The 20,074-nt window shown below is 38.5% G+C and overlaps 3 protein-coding genes and 1 pseudogene across 4 annotated transcripts; 1 reads left to right on the forward strand and 3 right to left on the reverse strand.

Annotated features, from left to right (window-relative positions):
- Positions 1 to 38: 38 nt before the first annotated feature.
- Positions 39 to 4,447, reverse strand: LOC110416101 (disease resistance protein RGA2-like; annotated as a pseudogene). Its single transcript, XR_016351216.1, has 2 exons — positions 4,169 to 4,447; positions 39 to 4,074 (listed from the first exon to the last, which is right to left on the reverse strand). The product of XR_016351216.1 is annotated as a disease resistance protein RGA2-like (transcript).
- A 198-nt stretch (positions 4,448 to 4,645) lies between these two features.
- Positions 4,646 to 6,583, forward strand: LOC110416102 (ubiquitin-fold modifier-conjugating enzyme). The gene is made up of 3 exons (XM_021427941.2): positions 4,646 to 5,115; positions 5,197 to 5,258; positions 6,272 to 6,583. The coding sequence occupies exons 1-3, from the start codon at positions 4,783 to 4,785 to the stop codon at positions 6,399 to 6,401; spliced, it is 525 nt and encodes a 174-aa protein (XP_021283616.1). The 5' UTR covers positions 4,646 to 4,782; the 3' UTR covers positions 6,402 to 6,583.
- Positions 6,584 to 8,417: 1,834 nt separating this feature from the next.
- Positions 8,418 to 12,108, reverse strand: LOC110416517 (putative disease resistance protein RGA3). Its single transcript, XM_089783560.1, is given in 8 exon segments — positions 8,418 to 8,461; positions 8,464 to 9,192; positions 9,195 to 9,356; positions 9,359 to 9,939; positions 9,941 to 10,995; positions 10,997 to 11,535; positions 11,538 to 11,996; positions 12,099 to 12,108. Coding segments are annotated over 8 exon segments (3,579 nt in total).
- A 366-nt stretch (positions 12,109 to 12,474) lies between these two features.
- LOC110417316 (phosphoenolpyruvate carboxykinase (ATP)-like) lies at positions 12,475 to 17,721 on the reverse strand. Its single transcript, XM_021429591.2, has 13 exons — positions 17,407 to 17,721; positions 16,963 to 17,256; positions 16,687 to 16,851; positions 16,364 to 16,525; positions 16,187 to 16,271; positions 14,988 to 15,088; positions 14,503 to 14,801; positions 14,248 to 14,421; positions 14,039 to 14,104; positions 13,550 to 13,728; positions 13,237 to 13,406; positions 12,971 to 13,139; positions 12,475 to 12,853 (listed from the first exon to the last, which is right to left on the reverse strand). The coding sequence occupies exons 2-13, from the start codon at positions 17,232 to 17,234 to the stop codon at positions 12,710 to 12,712; spliced, it is 1,986 nt and encodes a 661-aa protein (XP_021285266.1). The 5' UTR covers positions 17,235 to 17,256; positions 17,407 to 17,721; the 3' UTR covers positions 12,475 to 12,709.
- Between the last annotated feature and the right edge of the window lie 2,353 nt (positions 17,722 to 20,074).

Raw genomic sequence — 20,074 nt, forward strand, 5'->3', positions numbered from 1 at the left:
AGAAATTTCTTTTCCATTTCCTTCCCCTCCCACCGCCCCCCAAATTAATTTGGTGGTAAAGACCCATATTTTGACATACAAAGCTTTCTTTCTTGTTTTTCTAGGCCAAGTTTCTTTATCATGTTAGCTTTTTATGAAGATTTATGCCCAAATAATTTGATACAATAAAATACAGCATCAAAATTCCAAGTTAACAATGTCACTAATGGATGCTACAAAACATCAAACGATACGTACCTGATTTATTTCTATCCGGATGAAGCCTCAGCGCATTTCCAATATATTTATGTAAGTAACGCCTACCAGTATGCAGAAAAAGAAGGGCTAGCACCAATTTGACTCAACGGCAAAGAAATAACTTAGCAGAACCAAAAGGGTATTATATCAGAACTATATGTATAACAAATCAGAGATAACAGAACTCAGGATTATTCTATGGAGAATGAAGTCGACTTACCAAGAGCATGACCAGATGTTTTGTATTCTACTTTATCGCAACGAGCTGCTAGCAACATTCTCTTTTATGAGCTCTGGTGATTCGATGTAAACATGTGCAATATGAGCTATTTTTGGCCAGTCCTTACCTATATTTTTCTTGCAATGTTGTCCAAGCCTTGGACATTCTTGAATAGAAAGACGCTGGAGGGTGCTCAGGCACTCAAGGCCTTCTGGAAGTGATGTCATATTAGGACAATCTGATATCGCCAAAGATCTAAGAAGCGAAAGATTTGCAACCCACTCTGGCAACACATTTAAACCAGGACAACCATGGATTTCTAGATTTTGCAGTGTAGTGACATGTTTAATGCTTTCAGGCAGAGGTGATAGCTCTGGACAGCTTAAAATGCAGAGACTCCTTAGCATGGAAAGGTTATGCCAATCAGTTGGCAAAGACACCAGACGTGGACAGTAAATAATCATTAAGTGTTCAAGAGAACCAAGATGTTGCAGTCCAATTGGTAACGATCTAAGGTTGCTGCAGTTCTCAATAGACAAATATTTGAGGGAAATTAATTTATCTATACTCTGGGCTAAAGTGGAATGGCCGTGACACTCACTGATCTCTAGAGACTGCAAACAGGTAAGATTTTGCAGTTGTTGTGGCAAAGATAAGAGCTCCTCACGTCAAAGAATTGTCAATGAATTTAGAGAGACAAGGTTCTCCAAACTAGGAGGGATGCAGTGAAGCTTGGGACAGGAGCTGATAGTTAGAGACATGAGATGAACATTGTTCTGAAGCAAGTTATCCAATAGAATCAACTGTCCAGTGAAAACACTAATAATGAGGACAGAAAGTGAGGTTACATTTACTGCTGACCTCAGTATCGTTTCATGGCCGTTCTGCAACTCCAAATGCCTAAGAGAAGAAGGTTGTGGCATATTCATCAACCTTGGACATTTACTGACGATTAATTTAACGAGTGAGGGGAATTCTTCCTCCACACTCATGCTCCACCAGAATTCCAAATTAGGGAAGTCTATGAGGGATAGCTCCTTTAATGATGCAAACGATCTGTTTGTGTATTCTCCATAGAACTCACTGCCAATACTCTTCACAGCTTCCATTCCATGCATGTGGATAATCTCTAGCACTGGAAGTCTACCAAAAGCAGGGAGATGCTCACATCTTTTGCAGTTGATCAACACTGTTTTAGTTAAATTAGGAAGTGCAAGAGTACTCATCCATGGTGGAAAATGGATTCCGGGGTACCCTTTTATTGACAAACGTTTGAGATTTTCGGGTGGGTGCAGGCAGTCAAGCACCTTCTCACCCAATCCCCATGCAAAATCATTTCTAACATTTAAGTTCAGCCCATCATGATCATCTCCCCATGACAACTCCAGTGAATGAAGGAATTTCATTTTCAAGATTACTGCATTAACTTCTTCTTTCACATTCTCCATGTTTCTGATTGTCAGCTCGCCCCTGAGCCGCAGCCTCTTCAACTGCCTCAAGTCATCACTCTCGTTTGACACGATAAAGATTGGCAATGTCTGAAGTAGAAAGAGTGCACCAATGTCATCTGGCAAGCAAGGTAACCTTTCACAATTATTTATAATCAGATGTCTCAGCATGCACATTCTCGCTAAGTCCCTTGGCAGGCGAGTTAAATCAGCGCAACCTGAAAGGTTTAGCACTTGCAAGTTGTAGAGGCTACTTACGGTTTCTGGTAAAGTTGCGATAAAGGTATTTGATAGGCCGAGGTACCTGAAATGCTTCAAGCAAGAAACCGTGCTTTGCAGTCTTTTGATGCCACTATAACCCAGATCTAGGACTCGCAGGTTTCTAAAATGTGAGAACAAATTGTCTGGGACTTCACCAGAGCCACCTTTGGGAAACAAAAAAATAAGAGTTCGTAACTTCTTCACTTCATACAAGGCTTCTGGAATAGTACATGATTCAGAATGGCAAACCACAGACGAGTATCGAACCCTAGACAGATTTTTTGGCAGACAATCACGTTCACATATAAAAAACTCTTCTCCAACAACAGATTTTGCAAGATCGTGAACAAGATCATGCATTTGGCACTCTATTACATCACCATCACTGTTTTTCTTCACCTCTTCAAAGAAAAGAGTCCACATTAAGTCATTAAAATAATTGCTCCCAACGTTCTCGAGAGATTTTCTTTCTTCACGTGTTGTAGTTGCTCTCATGGGGTATTCACATGATTCAAGTAAGCCTTCCGCAATCCAAAGATGGATTAACTTCTCTTTCTTGATAACATAATTCTTAGGAATGATTGAGCAGTACGTAAAGCATCCTTTCAGATGTGATGGCAAATGGCTATAACTCAACCTTAGGGCTGGTATATCCCAGTTTCCTCTTCACAAACGTTCCAAAGCTCATTCTCCTGCACAGATAACCACTCCTCTGGCTCTCTTTTGAAGCGCATTAAAACTCCTTGGTGTCTTTGCTGCTAAACGAACTCCCCCACATTTTTTCACTATTTGTTTCCCGATTGGCAACAGGTCTGGATAGTCCTCTTGGTCATGTGCAAAGTCGCGTTGCTTGAACAAAGCCCAACAGTCATCATGGGATAGACCCTTCAAATGGTGAGAAGACACCGTGCCCATGATTGTTAAAACCTTGGCACTTCTTGTTGTGACAATGACTTTGCTTCCCTCTGCACCAAGCTTGAGCAAAATTTTAAGCTTTTCCCAGTCATCCACATCGTCGTTCCATACGTCATCTAATACAAGCAAATATCTCCTCCTGAATAATAGGTCTCGTAGTTGAGACTGACGAACATCCATCCCCAAGAGATCATCACATCATCTCCTGGTTGCAGATTCTACAATCAGGTTAACAATCTCTCTCACATCAAAGTCATTATTAACACATACCCACATCCTCAGTTCAAAATTTCTCATCACCCTTTCATCATTATAGACTAGCTGAGCAAGTGTGGTTTTGCCAAAGGCCCCGCTAACCCACTACGGGAATAATTGAGACAACCTCGTTGGCTCTTCTCTCAGTAGTTAACAGTAACATTTGTACTATCTTTTCTTTATCTTCTTCCCTCCCGATAACTTCAGATTCAATCACAAAAGAACCAGTTTCTCGTTTCTGTCGATTTTTAATCTTCTCATCGGCATCTCTTTTCTTGGGCTTGAAGTTAGACCTCTCCTCCAACAATACATCAAGTCCCTCCCTAATCTGTTTTAATTCAGGCAACTTGTCAGGTACGTCATAAAAGGTCTCAAAAAGGGAACAATATTGCTCACCCGCTCAGTCAAGCTACTGTCGTTTTCTTGCAGCATAGCCTCCGGCCCAAACTCTTCAAGCAAGTCATCAGCGTCAAAAGCTACCTCTTTAAGCTCACTTAACCACAACTTCAAATTTTTATCAGTAGCTTGCTGCTCCTCTGCATCCTGAAGCACAGCCTGGATTGTCCGCACCGCACGCTGAAGCTTCTTGATTTCATCCTTGAACCCACAACGATCGGCAATCTCTTTCAAGAACCGAGAGGCTAGCTTTTCAAAGACAACCTGTAGCAGAGGACACAAAACTATCTCCGCCATAACCTTGCTTGAAACAACCTGCAGAGTTCCTTCTTGCCGCTCACACTGCAACTAAGTTAAAGGTCTCAAGTTCCTAGTAAAATGATTAATCGGCTTCTACCTCAGAGAAAATTGACTTATTCTAAGCAAAAGTGCAAACCTATCATCTCAGTTTCCTTTCAGGTGTCACATCGAGAACGTGTTAAGAGCTTAGAATCTAGCAGATAACGAACCACCGGTGACCCGTCTTCCTCGCATTACAACTCCGGTCAAATCCTTTCAGTCCATTAGTTCTCCATGGTCACGTACCAAGTTGGAACACGTACGTTTCAATTGTCAAAGGTCCCAGCTATACATTCAATCTTGTTTTCCAGTTTTAAAAGTATCAACTGACAACGAAAACCAGCAAGTCAGGGGTCCAACAGGCACGTTAGGCAATAACACCACATGAATGCTTCAATTGAACTTAAGAGAAAGAAACTCAAATTACTAATACTTTGTCAACCCTCTTAACAAATTAAAATATTAAATAGGTCATTGTTGGATTTTCAATTTAAAGTTTCACTAAAATGTAATTTTAGTTCATCTTCCAGACCACATACTATGTGAATTTCCAACTATACCCTTATTGCTAATCCCGTCTTTCCCCGGAAAAGCAAAAAAACGAGTCGTTTAACGGAAATGCATACAAACAGAAACAGAGAGTAAGAACTTTTTCAATCGAAGATCAAATCTAGGATTAGTGCAGGGTTCTGAAAAGAGGGGAGAGCCGAAATGGAAGGCTGGGACCCGAACACGAAGTCGACGCTGACGCAGATCCCGCTATTGACGACGAAGGCGGGCCCCAGAGACGGAGCGGCATGGACTCAGAGGCTGAAAGAGGAGTACAGGGCTCTGATCGCCTACACGCAGATGAACAAGTCCAACGACAACGATTGGTTTCGGATCTCCGCAGCCAATCCCGAAGGGACACGCTGGACTGGCAAGTGCTGGTACGTCCATAACCTGCTCAAATACGAGTTCGATCTCCAGTTTGATATCCCCGTTACTTATCCGGCCACTGCTCCCGAGATCGAGTTGCCCGAACTCGACGGCAAGACTCAGAAGGTGAAATTTGATCTCGCTTTTTCATTTATTGTTAATTGCTTGGTTTTGTAACCTTTTTTTGTTTTTTTTTTCTTTGGGCAGATGTACAGAGGAGGGAAGATATGTTTGACCGTGCATTTCAAGCCACTTTGGGCTAAAAATTGGTATGCCGAATTTTAGGTTTTCATTCCATTTGTTAATGTTGGTGGTTTGAATATGATCCGTTGAATATTATGTTCTCATGATTTGTTTTGCTATCGAGGAAATTAGGAATTGAGAAAGTAGAAGAATTTAACTTAGTATTTTATGTGCTTTTCGTTTGCAATTACTAGTCTAGCAGTCGGGTTTGATAGGAAATGGCAGCCAAAATTTAAAATGAAGTGACTCAAATTAAATGGTCGTTGATGTACTTATGAGCAAAATGTGACCTCTGATCTAGTAGAGGAAGTTTACATGACATTGGATTGAAAGTGTTCATAATATTTGTTGGAACAATTTCATTTTAAGTGCATCAATCATCCTTGAGCTATTGCCCAATGTTCAATTTCTTAGTTGAACAAATCATTTGTCTTGTCAAAAACTTGTTACTTTAATGATTGTCCCAAACAGGCAAGTACTTAACAGTGTTCGCTTTTGCTGGCGCAGTCTAATGGGTAGCAGCGAAACTAGGTTGAGTGGGTTTTTATTTTATATTTTTTGTAATTGGGGGAAAGGAGATTCGAATTTTGCTTTTTAAGTAGGAGGATCATACACCAACTAATGAGTCAAATGTTCGGATGTAAAAATATTCTCCAACCACTACACCAAGGAAGCATCCTTAATTGAGTGGGCTAAGTAGTAGTAGAAATGGAAACCGAAGTTAAATGTGAAGGTAGAGGAAGACATGAAGAGCAAGAGTTGAAAGATAGGTTTTAGTGGGCTAGTACTATGCAACATTAATGTCGGATGGCCATTTTAATCCATTGTAGTCTAGTTTATCTGGTTCAGTAGGTTTTATCTTCATGCTTATTTTCCTCCATTAATAGGAGGCCTACGATGAGAAATGGAAGTTTAAGGATCTGATTGCTCAAATCTTTGTTAATGGGTAGCTGGTGTTATAAACCTTTTGCTCTTATTCATATTGTTTCTGCTAGAATTGTTGCTCAATAGTTCTTTCTTCTCTGATCTTGTTGCGCAGTCCTAGGTTTGGTATAGCACATGCACTTTGTTTGGGTCTAGCTCCATGGCTTGCTGCAGAGATTCCCATTCTTGTGGATTCTGGTATGATCAAGCACAAAGATGATGCGGCCTCATCTAATGAGTCTTAGTATTTTTCATGTTAAAAATGTACCTTGAGTTTCAGAAATAAACGTGCAGGCAAAAAATTGTACAATTTACAGAATGTCTCTTGAAAGTGGTGAATTTATCTGTCATCTGACCTGATAGATACTGTTGAAGCTTCTTAATTTCATAGTTTTTAAATGCAAATAGGATCCAATATTATTTTTCATTGCATTTGTCAAGATGTCATCCCAGGTGCGTGTCCAGCTTTACCCTCTTCTTCTAAGGGGTGGGTGCTTCTTCTGCAAGCCTGGGATCAAATCCTGGGTCCTCCATCTCCAAGGGTAATTATGCTCCTATTGATGTTCCCAAAGAAAAAGGTCGTACTAAAAAGGAGTTAACACCTAATGTGCAAGAGATAGAGTTGTGAGTGTGGTTATCATTCAAATGGTTAAACTTTATTGCTTTCAAGGAGTCGAGATTGCCACATGAGCGTGGCGTTGGTTATATCCGACAGAGCTTAGGTGGCTTTGCTAATAGTACCAGTTCCAGCTACACCTATTGCGGATGGGTCAAGTAACTGCCACTATTGCTTAATAGCAACACATTGACTGTCATTTCCAGAACCTCTTTTCTACCATAAACTTGTGATTCATCATTTCGAGGCCCAGTTTTTGCTTTATCTGTCTCGTCTGAGTGGTAGTGTGCTATGGTGTCCTTTAATTTGAAGTTATTCATCTCCTTGCTACATCATAAAGCTTCCGCCGCATTTTGAAGAAGCCATAAAAGGAAGTCAACTGAACCTTGGTGACTATGATCCCACCAATTGTACCATTCAGCACCCTTTTGATACGCTCTTTAAGCAGGGCTCGACTCTTCGAACAAAGTCATCAGCGTCATAAGCCACTCCTGCATGCTTTGTAAGCAAAATCCTGATCTACTGATCTTTCCGTTGCCGCTTGTCCGCCGGCTTGGATCATCAGCAGCGTGTGCTGTAGCTTCTTGTCCCCTTCTTGGAATCTTGGCGGCACTTTTAAGGTTACCGTGTTACATGAAAAAGCGGTAAGATTGACTGGGAGCCAGCAAAATAGTTTCTTTCAAGCCGAGAAGTGTCCACGAAACAGAGAGCTTTAACAGTAAAATTATAAGCAGCCAACACCTTGACTCACTGACCGGCGACCACCACTGCGTTCCCTTCTCTGGTGGCTGGGTTTTACGTTAGTAGTAGTTCTTGCATGCCATTAGTGAAAAAAGCCAAGGAATAGTAATTCATGAGTCCAACAGCAGCAGGTGCCCCAGATTTGATAATGGATGGTGATAAAACATCAGCCCGTAGAATAAATTAATTATTGCTTCAGGGGAAAGGACTTAAATAGGAAAAAAAACTTGTATTGGAGTTTTACAGCAATAATTCATTGTTCATACATAAACTACATACTATTACCAGTCATTTTGAAGCTTTACTATTTCCATGAATTATTTATACCACACAAATTGGAAATTGTTTCTACCCTGTGACTGTTACAAACGCTCCTGCCAATTAGACGTACATTGCAGGTGACCTTGAAGCACAATGCTGAGTAAACTAGGAAAGCTGCTCACACTGAAATTCAGAAACCTGGAGAGCTGCCATTTGTATGTGCAAGTTGAAAGTAAATTGCAGATGCAGATGACATGTGTACGAGTATGAAATGCCAACATGCCGGACAGCTATATTTGTTTGCCACCGTAGCGTTACTGCAACAAGAACAGAAGTTATTAAAGGGGAGAAATTTTATGGATTTGATTTTACATTAAGAAAATATTTTGCAAATTACACAATCCACCACTTTTATGCTGAACTCATTATCTGGTGTTTACCAATACCCACTTACCATTTGCCATAGGCTTAAGTGGTATAGCATACGATAGTTTCAGTGCATTCCTTAATAAAGAATAACTTAGAAAAAGACAAAGAAAAAAGAGGCAATAAACTAATCCCCAAAATCAAATCTAATTAAATATAGAGTCCTCAGTGATAGTTTATAGCTAAAATGAACAGAAGCAATGAGAAAGAGTCTTACCTATGAACTTGAGGAGCTGGCTGCAGTGTCCCGTCCTATATAATATATGGGATGCGAGATATCTTCTGCCAATCCTCACCTTCCCCTTCCTTGCATCGTTTTTCAAGTTCAGGACAATCTTGAATGGAAAGGTGTTGAAGGCTGAGCTGCTGGATGCCTTCTGGAAGACACTTAATATTTTGACATTCTGAAATTGCCAAAGATCTTAGGGAAACGAGGTTCTCCAAATTCGGAAGTGCCATGAGTTTTGGACAGATACGAATCTCCAGATTTTGCAGCATCTTCATTTGTTGAACTCCTTCTGGCAGAGATGCCAATTCTGGGCAACTTAAAATGGTCAAGCTCCTCAGTGCCAAGAGATTTTGCAGACCCTCTGGTAGACAAGCCAGATTCGAGCAATACATAATTGTTAGGCGCTCAAGGGCTGTGGCATGTTGCATTCCTGTTGGCAAAGTAGTCAAGCCATTACAGTTTTCAATAGAGAGAGATTGAAGTGAGCTCAATCTTTCTAAGCTTTGCTCTGGTAGAGTAATTAAACTAGGACTCTCAGTGATATCAAAATTCTCTAGAACGATCAGATTTGCTAATTTATGAGGCAAACTGTGTAGCATCTCGCCCCAACCAATTTTCAATGACTTCAGAGCTGTGAGTTTCCCCAAATCAGGAGGCAATGTGCGAAGTTTGGGACAAGAGATAACCGTCAAAGACATAAGAAGCGAGCAGTTTTCCAGCAGTACTTTCGGTACAAAAGGTAACTCTAGAAAGGAGTCAATACAAGAGTCAAAAGTGTTCTTAGCTCTGCTGCTGACCTAAGTAACAATAAATCACAATTTTGAACCATTAAGTGTTGAAGAGTTGGAAACCATGGCATTGTTTTCAACAATGGACATTTCATGATGGATGGTCTCTTCAGGCAAGGGAAAGCTTCTGTTGAACCAAGCTTTCCCAAGTTCTTAGTTCTGGAAAGTCTCGAAGGGTTAGTTCATTCAATGATGGAAATGGCCTCATTCCTCCACCGGAGAACTCATTATCGATTTTCACCACGTTGTCCATACCTTGGATGCCGAGACACTTCAGGACTGGAAGTTGGCCAAGCTTGGGGAGAGTTTCACAACTTTTGCAGTTGATTAACTCGAGCTCTGTCAAATTGCTGATTGCATTCAGGTTCATCCAAAGTGGAAATCGGCGTCCTGGATATCCATATATTGACAACCTTCTGACATTGTGGTGTGGCTGAAGTCTTTTCATCAAAATCTCAGAGTTAGCTGTGGTTTGTGTGGTTTGTCTTGATGTGTTTTGATTTAACTTAACTTCATCACCATCACCCCAAAATAGTCCCAACGTGTGAAGTTGCAAATGTTTCAGATAACCTATGCTTCTTATAAGAATAACATTCTCAAGGTGCTTAATCTTCAACTCACCTCGAAGATATTTTAGTTGATAGAGCACAAAAATGTCCTTGCCAGTGATAAATATTGGTAAAGTCTGAAGCCTCTGTAGATAACCAATGAAAGCAGGCAAGCCTTGCACAATCCTTTATGTTTAAATGTCTCAGGTTTACTAACATTATTATTTCTTTGGGTAACTCCAGCAGATCAGTGCATCCTGAGAGATCAAGTGTTTGCAAATTGCACAGATGACCAATTGTCCCTGGTAATGTTTCAAGTGGAGTGTTTGAGAGGTCAAGATATCTCAAATATATCAAATCACCGATGGATCTGTGCATCATTTTGATGCCACTTCCACTCAAATTCAGAATTTTAAGGTGCCTACAACATGAAAGTTCTTTTAGGGCTTTCATTGATATATCTCCAGAAGCCAAGAGGTTGAGGGCACATAATTTATGTGCTCTGTACACGTCTCTTGGTAGCAGATTGGACCTGTAATCACTGTCAACCAATGCATATCGAGTTTCTAAAACAGTTTCTGAAGAAGCGTGAATATCTACTTCGTCTAGATCAAAGCTGTTTTTGTTTCCTATCATCAAGACTTCAGATCCAGCTACACATTTCGCAAGATCATAAATCAGATTAGGTACTTTAAACTCTACCACATTGACACTACTTGCCAGTTGGAAAAATGACATCTTAAGTAAATCGTTGAAGCAGTCATTGCCAATTGCCTCAAGCATGTTGGGATCGTCACCTGCAGACAATTGAACTAAGCCTCCCGCAATCCACTGTTGCATTAGCTTTTCCTTATTTAAATGATTATTTCTAGGAAATATGGCACAGTAAGCAAAGCAACGCTTTAAACGTAATGGCAAGTGATTGAAACTCAACCTCAAGACAGATAATATTCTATTCTCACCAGCATCAAGGTTCCATAGTTCACTTTCTTGCACACGCAACCATTCATCTTCCTCTCTTTTGGACCGTAACAAGCAACCAAGAACTTTAGCTGCTAAAGGCACACCTTGGCACTTGTCTACAATCTGCTGACCAACAGGCAATAGGTTTGGAAAGGCGTCTTCTTCTCCATACAGAAATGCTTGCCGCTTGAACAGAGTCCAACAATCATCTTTGGTTAGTGCTTCCAAAAAATAGGGAGGACTAGTACTAATTACAGAAGCAACTTTTTTGACTCCTAGTGGTGACTATAATTTTACTCCCTTCTGCACCACATCTGAACAGGTTCCTTATTTTATCCCATTCTTCTTGATCATCATTCCACACATCATCCAATACCAGTAGATATCTCTTTCCGCATAATGATTCTTGCAGTTGGGATTGCAGAACGCCCATCTGGAGGGACTCACACCTACGCTAAGTCACATTATCCAAAATTTGACTCAGAAGTTCCTTTGATCTGAATTTGCCATACAAAGAAACCCAAATTTTCATATCAAAATGTCCACCCACACTCTGATCATTGTAAACTAATTGAGCAAGTGTCGTCTTCCCAATGCCCCCAATCCCAACTATTGGAATCGCCCAACTTTCAGCATCAGACGATAATAACAAATCAACAATCTTTTTCACATCTTCGCGTCGACCATAAACTTCTGATTCATTCACGTCAGGTCCAGTTTCACGCTTCTCTATAGTATCTGATCTTTTATAATCTATAAGTTCCCTGAAATGGAAGGTAGACATCTCTCCTGCTATCTCGTCCAATTTTCAACAACCTCTGTCAGTTTACGTGACACTTTAAAGCTACTTAAGATTGATTGAAGAGCGAAAGAAGTGATCCGAACCTGCCTTCGAGTTTCTTCATATATCGATGACTGAATTCTTCTGAGATGGTATTTGACTGGATCGTTCCACTTCCACGATGAATGTTCAACTGGAACCTTTTTTTTCACCAACTGTCCCTGCAAAACTTTAGTGGTGATCTCATCGAAGAGATCATCTGCAGCATAAGCCACAGCCCTAAGCTTTGACAGCCAAATCTTCACCTTCTTATCTTTCAGTTGTCTCGCTTCTGCATTTTCGATTACAGCTTGAATGATTAGCAACTTATCTCGACCTGTAGAAGAGGTGATACAATCAAGGAAGCGACTTCCATTCCTGAAGGAGAGTTGACCCCAAGTTAAGTTGCTGCAAAATACAGGGGCTGGCCTCGGATTCTGAACTACAGCTATAGGTGAAGCTTGTCAAGGTCAAGGTGCAAAAGCGAGAGAGAGTGAGGAGAAGCTTCAGACAGAAGAAGGGTGATCCAGCAAAAATATGGGAGATGTACTTTTCAACATCTGTCCTCTTCATGTGGCCCGGAACCAAACCTTTCAAAAAGATTCCCTCTTAAGCCAAAAATAATCATAAAATAAGGAAAAGGGCCATTTTTCAAACGATAGTAAAAGTAATTTTGACTAGTAACTCGGCAACGATCATATATCGTAAGTTTATTTATAAATTTAATTTTTTTCTAAAATCATCTTACTAAGTATAATATTTTTATGCATTTAATTTTAATCCTGCCGTGTCATACTTTTTGAAATAATTAAAATAATAATATATTTGTTATTAACATACAATCAATTTTAAATGATCAATTCCTTTCTTTTAATATATTTTTTATTTAAAGAGTTAAGTTTGGATTTTTAAAAAAATAAAAAATATTTCTTCTAAATAATATTAAATTTATATAAAATGACTTGTATCATTTAAAACTTAATGAATTTACCCAAATACAAAATGCATTAACCAAACCCAAATGCAAAATCTGAGATAAAAAACCCACTCCAAAGAAATCCAGGACAAGAAAGAAATAGAAATACATTGCACAAGCATCCTACTTCTCTTAATTTCTTTTACTTTCACCATCTCTCCACCAATCTGAAAGCAATAGGCTGATCAAAAGATAGGACCAGCTGCAAGGATCTCCTCTGTCAGCTTGCTGTCTTTTCCAATCTTATAATTCGTGAAGCCCTCAAAGTTTTTCTTGAACAAACCAGCCAACTTCAATAGGGTATCATTGTAAGCCTTCTTGTCGGGCCACTGCAATTGAGTAGAATCTCACGCTTTAGAAAGCTTAGACATCGATCTAGAGACTGGAAGGATTAGATTCAATTAAAATTTATTAAAAGAATAGGAAAGAGAGGAATGGCAACTCACAGTGTTCACAGGGTCCAGGATTTCAGAAGGAACACCCTCGATCTCAGTTGGAATTTCCAGCCCAAATACGTCAGTCTTTTTGTAGTTTGCTTCCAAAAGGCTCCCAGAGTGAATGGCATTGATGATCCTTCTTGTGTATGCTAACTTAATACGATTGCCTGACCCGTAACTGCAGAGCAAGGAAAGAACATTATAAACAAAAATTATTACTCCAATTCAGATGCATGAACTAGATGTTTTACCGTATAGTTACATATTATATATACCTTCCTCCTGACCAGCCAGTGTTGACAAGCCATCCTGTAGCCCCATGCTTTTGCATCTTTTCAGCTAACATTGCAGCATACTTGGTGGGATGCAGCATTATAAATGCTGCACCAAAGCAGGCTGAGAACGTTGCCTGTGGCTCCTTCACACCTTCCTCCGTCCCAGCAACCTGTTTTTCGATAAAGAAAAAAATTGCTTCTTCAACATTTACAATTATATAAATATCATAACGATACTAATTAGTTGATTTTACAAGGATGCGTATCTATGTGGTATATATCTGGAAAAAATGCGGAAGATTTCTTGAAGTACCAGAGCTGTGTAGCCACTGATGAAATGGTACATGGTTTGTGCCAGGCTCAGCTTGCTCACGGGTGGAAGCACGCCAAATGCATCGCAAGCCAGAAGAATGGCATTCTTTGGATGAGGACCAACGCATGGTATCTTAGCATTGGGGATATACTCTATTGGATAGGCTGCCCTAGTGTTCTCTGCAACCAATAATAGCCTCATCAGAACAGTAATTGGCTTGGGACAGTTTCAAATCTATAAACTATTATATAGAGATTAGACATCCACCGAATGTGCTACAGATGTTATAAATTTTATTTTGCCACCCTCATATCCTTTGATACTACCCCGAGCCAAAAAAACTCATCTACTTATATATTCTGGTGAAAAGTTAAGGTATACAAATGACAGAAAAATTCATTCCCTTATGCCATGAATTTCTAGAGATTTATCAAGACATCATTTTCCTGAACATTGAACGCTATATAACTCAAAAGGATTCTGCTTTACCTGTGACAGATTTATCTGAATGATCCACTTCTCGAGTATGCTCGTCAAATACCACGTTCTCTAACACTGGGGAACACAAGCGGTTAAGTTAGACATTTCAACAGATATGAATTTCTGGTGGAAAGCTATTGGTTCACTACTAAGAAGCTAAATCACTCCCATCCATTTAAGCTTATTGCAGAAAATTAATGAAGATGATCGACTTTTACCAGTCCCGAACTTAATGGCATTCCAAATACCAGGCTCCTTCTCCTTCGACAAATCAATGCACTTAGCATAGCAACCGCCTTCTATATTTGACACACCATTCTCGCTCCAGCAATGCTCATCATCTCCAATTAAATACCTGTTAGGATCAGTGGACAGAGTTGTTTTCCCAGTACCTATAACAAAAGAAAGAAAATCAATCAGGAAACACATAACTACCTGCTCCAATTTGCAACGATGGCTCAAAAATACTGTACCTGATAATCCAAAGAAAAGAGCTACATCGCCATCCTTCCCTATGTTGCATCCAGAGTGGAGGGAAAGGATTTGACGCTTAGGCATGAGATAGTGCATTACACTGAATAAACCTTTCTTCATTTCCCCAGCGTACTGTGTGCCAAGAATGACCATCTCCCTCCTGGCAAGGTTGAGGTCTATGCTAGTCGAGGTAGTCATGTAATGGGTGTACCGGTTGCACGGGAACTGCCCAGCATTGTATATAGTAAAGTCTGGGGTACCAAAATTCTCCAGCTCTTCTGGAGTGGGTCGGATGCACCTGTCACCCACCCATTCATCATATTATTGCGTTTCTCCTCATTTCCTCATATTAACTTAAATTTTCATGCTTTTTGCCTAGTCAATTTAACTTAAATTTGAAACAACTGAATCAGACAAATCTGCTATGTTAACATTTTGAGAACAAGCAAATGATACCGGAAAGTAATTTTGTTTCATTACTTACATGTTGTGCATGAACAAGGAATGGTATGCTCTGGCAGATATGATACGGACTTTGATTCTGTGTTCCGGGTCCCAATTGAGAAACTGATCATTGACAAAAACCTGAAACAGATTTCCTGTGTCACCACTTTTCTTCAATGTATATTCTAGGTACTTCAGAATATGCACATTGATATACTAAGGAACATAAGGATTATCCAAGTTAATTGTGCCTAGTCTTGTCTTCTCTTGGGTAAAATCCAAGAGAAAATCTAAGCTGTAAGACTCTTGAGAGAGTCAAAATGCCTTTCTTTCATCAGGTTTGAACGATATAGGGTGCTGGATGGACTGGTTTGTATGGCTTTTGAACGATAAGAGTTGTTGGTCCTGCTTCCCACTCTTACTGATGCCGGTCTCTTGGTCCTGTTTCCCATTCAATCTTTTTCTTTTTGTTTTGCGGTCCTGTCAACCCTCTAAAATGGTTTTCCTCTTACTGAACATGGAGATATGGATCCTATTCCTATATTAATCTTCCAAATGAACCATTCTTGTGGATGATGGCATGCATTCTAGTTTTAAACGAGGGACTATGAAACCATGGAAAAGCTCACAACACAGAGGTATAATAACCATACAAATCATACATGGAATTGGATGTTTAAGACAAGATAGGTTAATTAACTCATAATAGGACGAGAAAAAAAGGAAGGAAAGATGGTTGTCTCCAGCTATGTAGAAGATGAGGATGGGTTATTCAGATACATCAGCCTCCTTGCAGGAATAAGTCAAAAGTATCATTGCGCAACCAGCCATCAAACTTTAGTTTAGGAAACTACAATTAGTTATTATAGAAATGACAAATACCAGTAAAGGGGGAGGGTACAATTAATGAGATCCAAATCCTTGAATTTTGGAATGGATAAGAATCCCAGCTGGATTATAATTTAGTCAAGGAAATATCTTTGGGTCAGAAACGTAGCACTCAATAAGTAAATGGATTAATCCTTATAATAATATGCTCTTCTAGGCAGACTGCCAGCCAATTGACACGTCTTCCCCATGAACTAGAAAGAAAACGGATTATATTATGTAATGAAATCCAGTCTTTGACATGTTGGAGAATGAAGTGCAAATAGGAATAGATAAAGCGGTAAGCAACCGACAACTTAATCAAATATAGAATCAGTGTTGAAAAAATCAACTTTGTGCAATTGAATATACCTTGTCCAAGGAGTTCAAGTAATCGACAGCTCTTTCCCTGTTCACCATAAAAGTATGCTCGTCCATTTCAATGTTGGGTGAGCCTCTGTGAAGGAAATAGATTAGCTTTTAAGACTTTAACCAGTGTGCGAAAAAATTTAGAAAATTACAAGAGGTTTTACCAGAAAGAAAACTTACTTTCCCCACCAAAGTTCATCTTCAGTTGTTTCGTCCTTGACTACACGTTTGTCTCTGGGTGATCGACCTGTCTTTGCCCCGGAAAGTGTGGCTAAAGCACCGGTAGATGTTATGAATGACCCTTTTTCGTACTTAATAGCTTGCTCGTAAAGTTCTGTCCCATATTGAAGAAAATATTAGGTTACGAAATCCCAGTGTAACTTGTCAACTCATTCCTGGGCTTTTCCGGGTCGATTAAGCCCTTAAAGGCCAACTTGAAACTTGAAATACAACAAAGATAGCAAAGAAAACAGAGGAGAGAGAACATTACCTACCACGGCAGGGACAGATTGTAAAGGACATGAGTAGACTTGAGCGCGCTATCACTGACAGCGATCGTTGGAGTAAAATGGTGAACATGGGTCACCTTGGGAGTCTCATGCTTCCTCGCAGGGTCGCCTTTCACCACCTTTGGACCAGTCTCTCTCGTCAGGGATGCCAAAGAAGCACTGTTCCATAATTTACCGGCAAAATTAAGCCAAATAATAATAATAATAATAATGCACCCATATATGATATCTCCAACCAAAAAGGCTTACGACGACTCATTCCTTTTGTACCTGATGGATTGTAGCTGCAGCTTTTGGCGTTCTATTTCTGAGATATTGTTGGCAAAAGCACCCTGAGTGTCAGTAAGGGGTGTAGTTGGAGCAGATTTCTTCTTCTGAAGAGAGTGAAGCTCGTCGATTGTCTGAGCTTTTACAGGAGCTGCACTGTCATCATGGCAAACATCAGCTTCCTTCCTTTGCGTTTGGATTTTGGCAAGCCCGTTTTGTCCAACTCCACTGCTACCAAAACTGAACTCCCCATTTCCAATCCCACAGTTCGCCATAATTCTTTCTCTACCAATATATCTGTAAAACAATCAGATTTTCCTCATCATGATGGCTTTCATATACAAGATAAACAACAGCACGCATTGGTTAAGACACCTTCCGAAAGAACCACGCAAAGATGACAAACCAAGAAAAATTTGCGTATACAAACCAAGAAAGAGAACGAACCAGAAAATTAATCTCAGCTCGAAATGACCTGGATAAGCAGGAAGAAAGAGAGGAAATCAATCTAGAGAGAAAAATTTAAGAAGGGTTCCTCGACCATCCAAGTAGTGTCACCGAGCCTGGAAAGCTTGGGAGATGTGATCTCAAGGCAATGAACAAACGCATATATAAAGGCTTCAGCAGAGCAGGAAACCTCGAAGCTAGGTTGAATTAACCATGGTTGAAGTCTTGAAGAGGAAATTTCCGAAAGAGCGCATTGAAGATAAAACCGTATTAGTTTATTGATTGAATTTGTCACGAAACCAGCACACGTTTTTCGGTTTGCCAGGGCAGAGCTAGTCCCCTCATGCACCAATATGCAAAGTTTATCGACATCTGCAATTTTGTTTCCTTTTATTTTTATTTCCATCAAAAAACTATTCTTATGATACAAATTGAGGTCTAAAAACATTTATCTTTCAATGTCGCATGTGATTCATTTAATTAATCACAAGCTGTGCATGAATAAAGGGTCCTATTTTGTATCATCGGATTGAATTTTTGACCGATTGTGAGGTTATTTTTTTCGCATTTTTTCACTTTTATAATATAAAGTTAATTTGACTTTTTTTTCCGTAGATTAAAAAGCCAAAATTAGAAACCAAGTTTTTCCTAATTCTAACCCCTTTATCAAATTAGCAATGTCATTTTCAAATCAAATTAACTTTTTCATGCTTTAATTAATTATATGAGATGAAATTGATAAGCTGTGCTAGTGGGAAGCTTTAACTGTATGCAATTAAACCATGTGTAATTTTCCATTTGATAATTATTTCTGTTGGCTCTACCAAAAAAATATCAATATTATTTTATGAAATGAATTAATCATATTATGTAGTTTAATTAGAGATAAAACTCTTTTATCTCTTCTAACTATACCAAAACAAATGATTACCCATCGATTTTGTAAGTGCATTTGATAACTTAATTCACCTTAATGGTGATAAAAATAGAAAGTAAATATGTTTAAACAATGTCGATGAAGTGACCTTTCAATAAATCGAATGATTGTAGCAAAAGTACAAGTTTAAGAAGCCTTTTCTAAGTATTACTTTAATTTTGAGAATGATTAATTAATTGCTAAAATCTTACATGACAAATAACTTTGACTCTATGATTTTCAGATTTATTTTTATTGTCCGTTCTAAGACAGACCATATTAAAATAATGGCATAGCCTAAGCACAACCACGATGGATACACAGAATTGTTGCATCGTTTTTCTTCTTAGTAGGGTGAACATGTTCTATAAAGAAAAATGAATAATGATAAATGATAATGCCGCTTAATTTATCAACCTGTTATTATGGTTGTATATATATTTTTATCAAGAATTTATTTAAAAAGATATTTAAATATTTAATTTATTAATTGATACATAAAAAATATTTTTTTTAAGAAAATGTTGAGGCGCACCAAAAAAATGAGTTAAGCTAGCTCGGGCCATCTGGTTGGACTATATTTCTTGTTGGGCCATCTTATGTGTACTCATAAGTTGAGTTGGGTATTAATTGGTAATAATTAATTAGAAAGTTCTTGAACAGCCCATACCAGACAATTAAAGGCCCATATCCAAGAAAATATGAAAAACTGAAAATACATAATTTTACACTAGTTTTGGACAGTGAAATTAAACTTTGATCATTTTGGACACAATTCTTTGACACAATACAAGAAACTTTATGTGATTAAGTAAGTTTAAGTTTAAGATTATTTTTTTTTGTGTCTTAAATCCATTTACGCATTTAAGACACAAAAATTTTATGTTTTAAACGGATTAAACTTACTTAATCTGTATGTAACACAATTAACTTGTTTGATTAAATATATTATCATATCAATTTGAAAAATATAACTTGTTTAACTAATTGCTTATGATATCCCATTAAACAAATTAATCATGTTTAAAAGAATTTGATGTATTATAATTGTATCGTGTCATATAAAGTTTAATTCAATTTGTTTGATAAATCTGTTAATCATGTTTTATCGTGTAACACATCACATATCTTAAAATGTATCTAAAATTTTGATTTATTTAATTAATTGTATAGCATTTGTGTTTATGTATGTAATTATTAATATTTTACTTAAACATTTAAACATGATTCAAGTATAATATGATTATGCGAGTTGTCAAGTTTAAGTGTAATAAAACTAAATTATTGTTATTATTATTATTATTATTTGGCACTACAAAAGCCGATTATAATTTCAAATTTGCTTAGGCATGGCGAATGCATAACTATCACCAAACTTAGGATTACAACAGCTTTGGACATCTGTTTCAGAGTTGTGCCTTTTTCACAATAAAGCAAGATGGAGTACGAACACCATATCTATAATCACACTAGGCTGTAGCCAATAGCTTCGGCACCACGGCAAGATTGCTGAGTTTGATTAAATTTCTTCTGTTAAGTCTTGAATTCAACGACTAAAACCCTGAAATAATTTCTCTTTGGTTACATGACCTGTTCAAGCTTTCCCCCACTGAGGTTTTAGGTGTGTGAAAGATATTTTGTTCTAATATCTGATACATACAGACCCAAACCACTTCATCGGAATCTTAAACAAGCAGATAATGGATGTACTTTAGCTTTCCCATCAACACAAAGCACTCATTCAGGATCATG

Source organism: Theobroma umbraticum, unplaced genomic scaffold, assembly GCF_002168275.2.
Source record: "Theobroma umbraticum cultivar Fairchild unplaced genomic scaffold, ASM216827v3 scaffold_51.0, whole genome shotgun sequence".
In the NCBI taxonomy this organism is placed as follows: domain Eukaryota; kingdom Viridiplantae; phylum Streptophyta; class Magnoliopsida; order Malvales; family Malvaceae; genus Theobroma; species Theobroma umbraticum.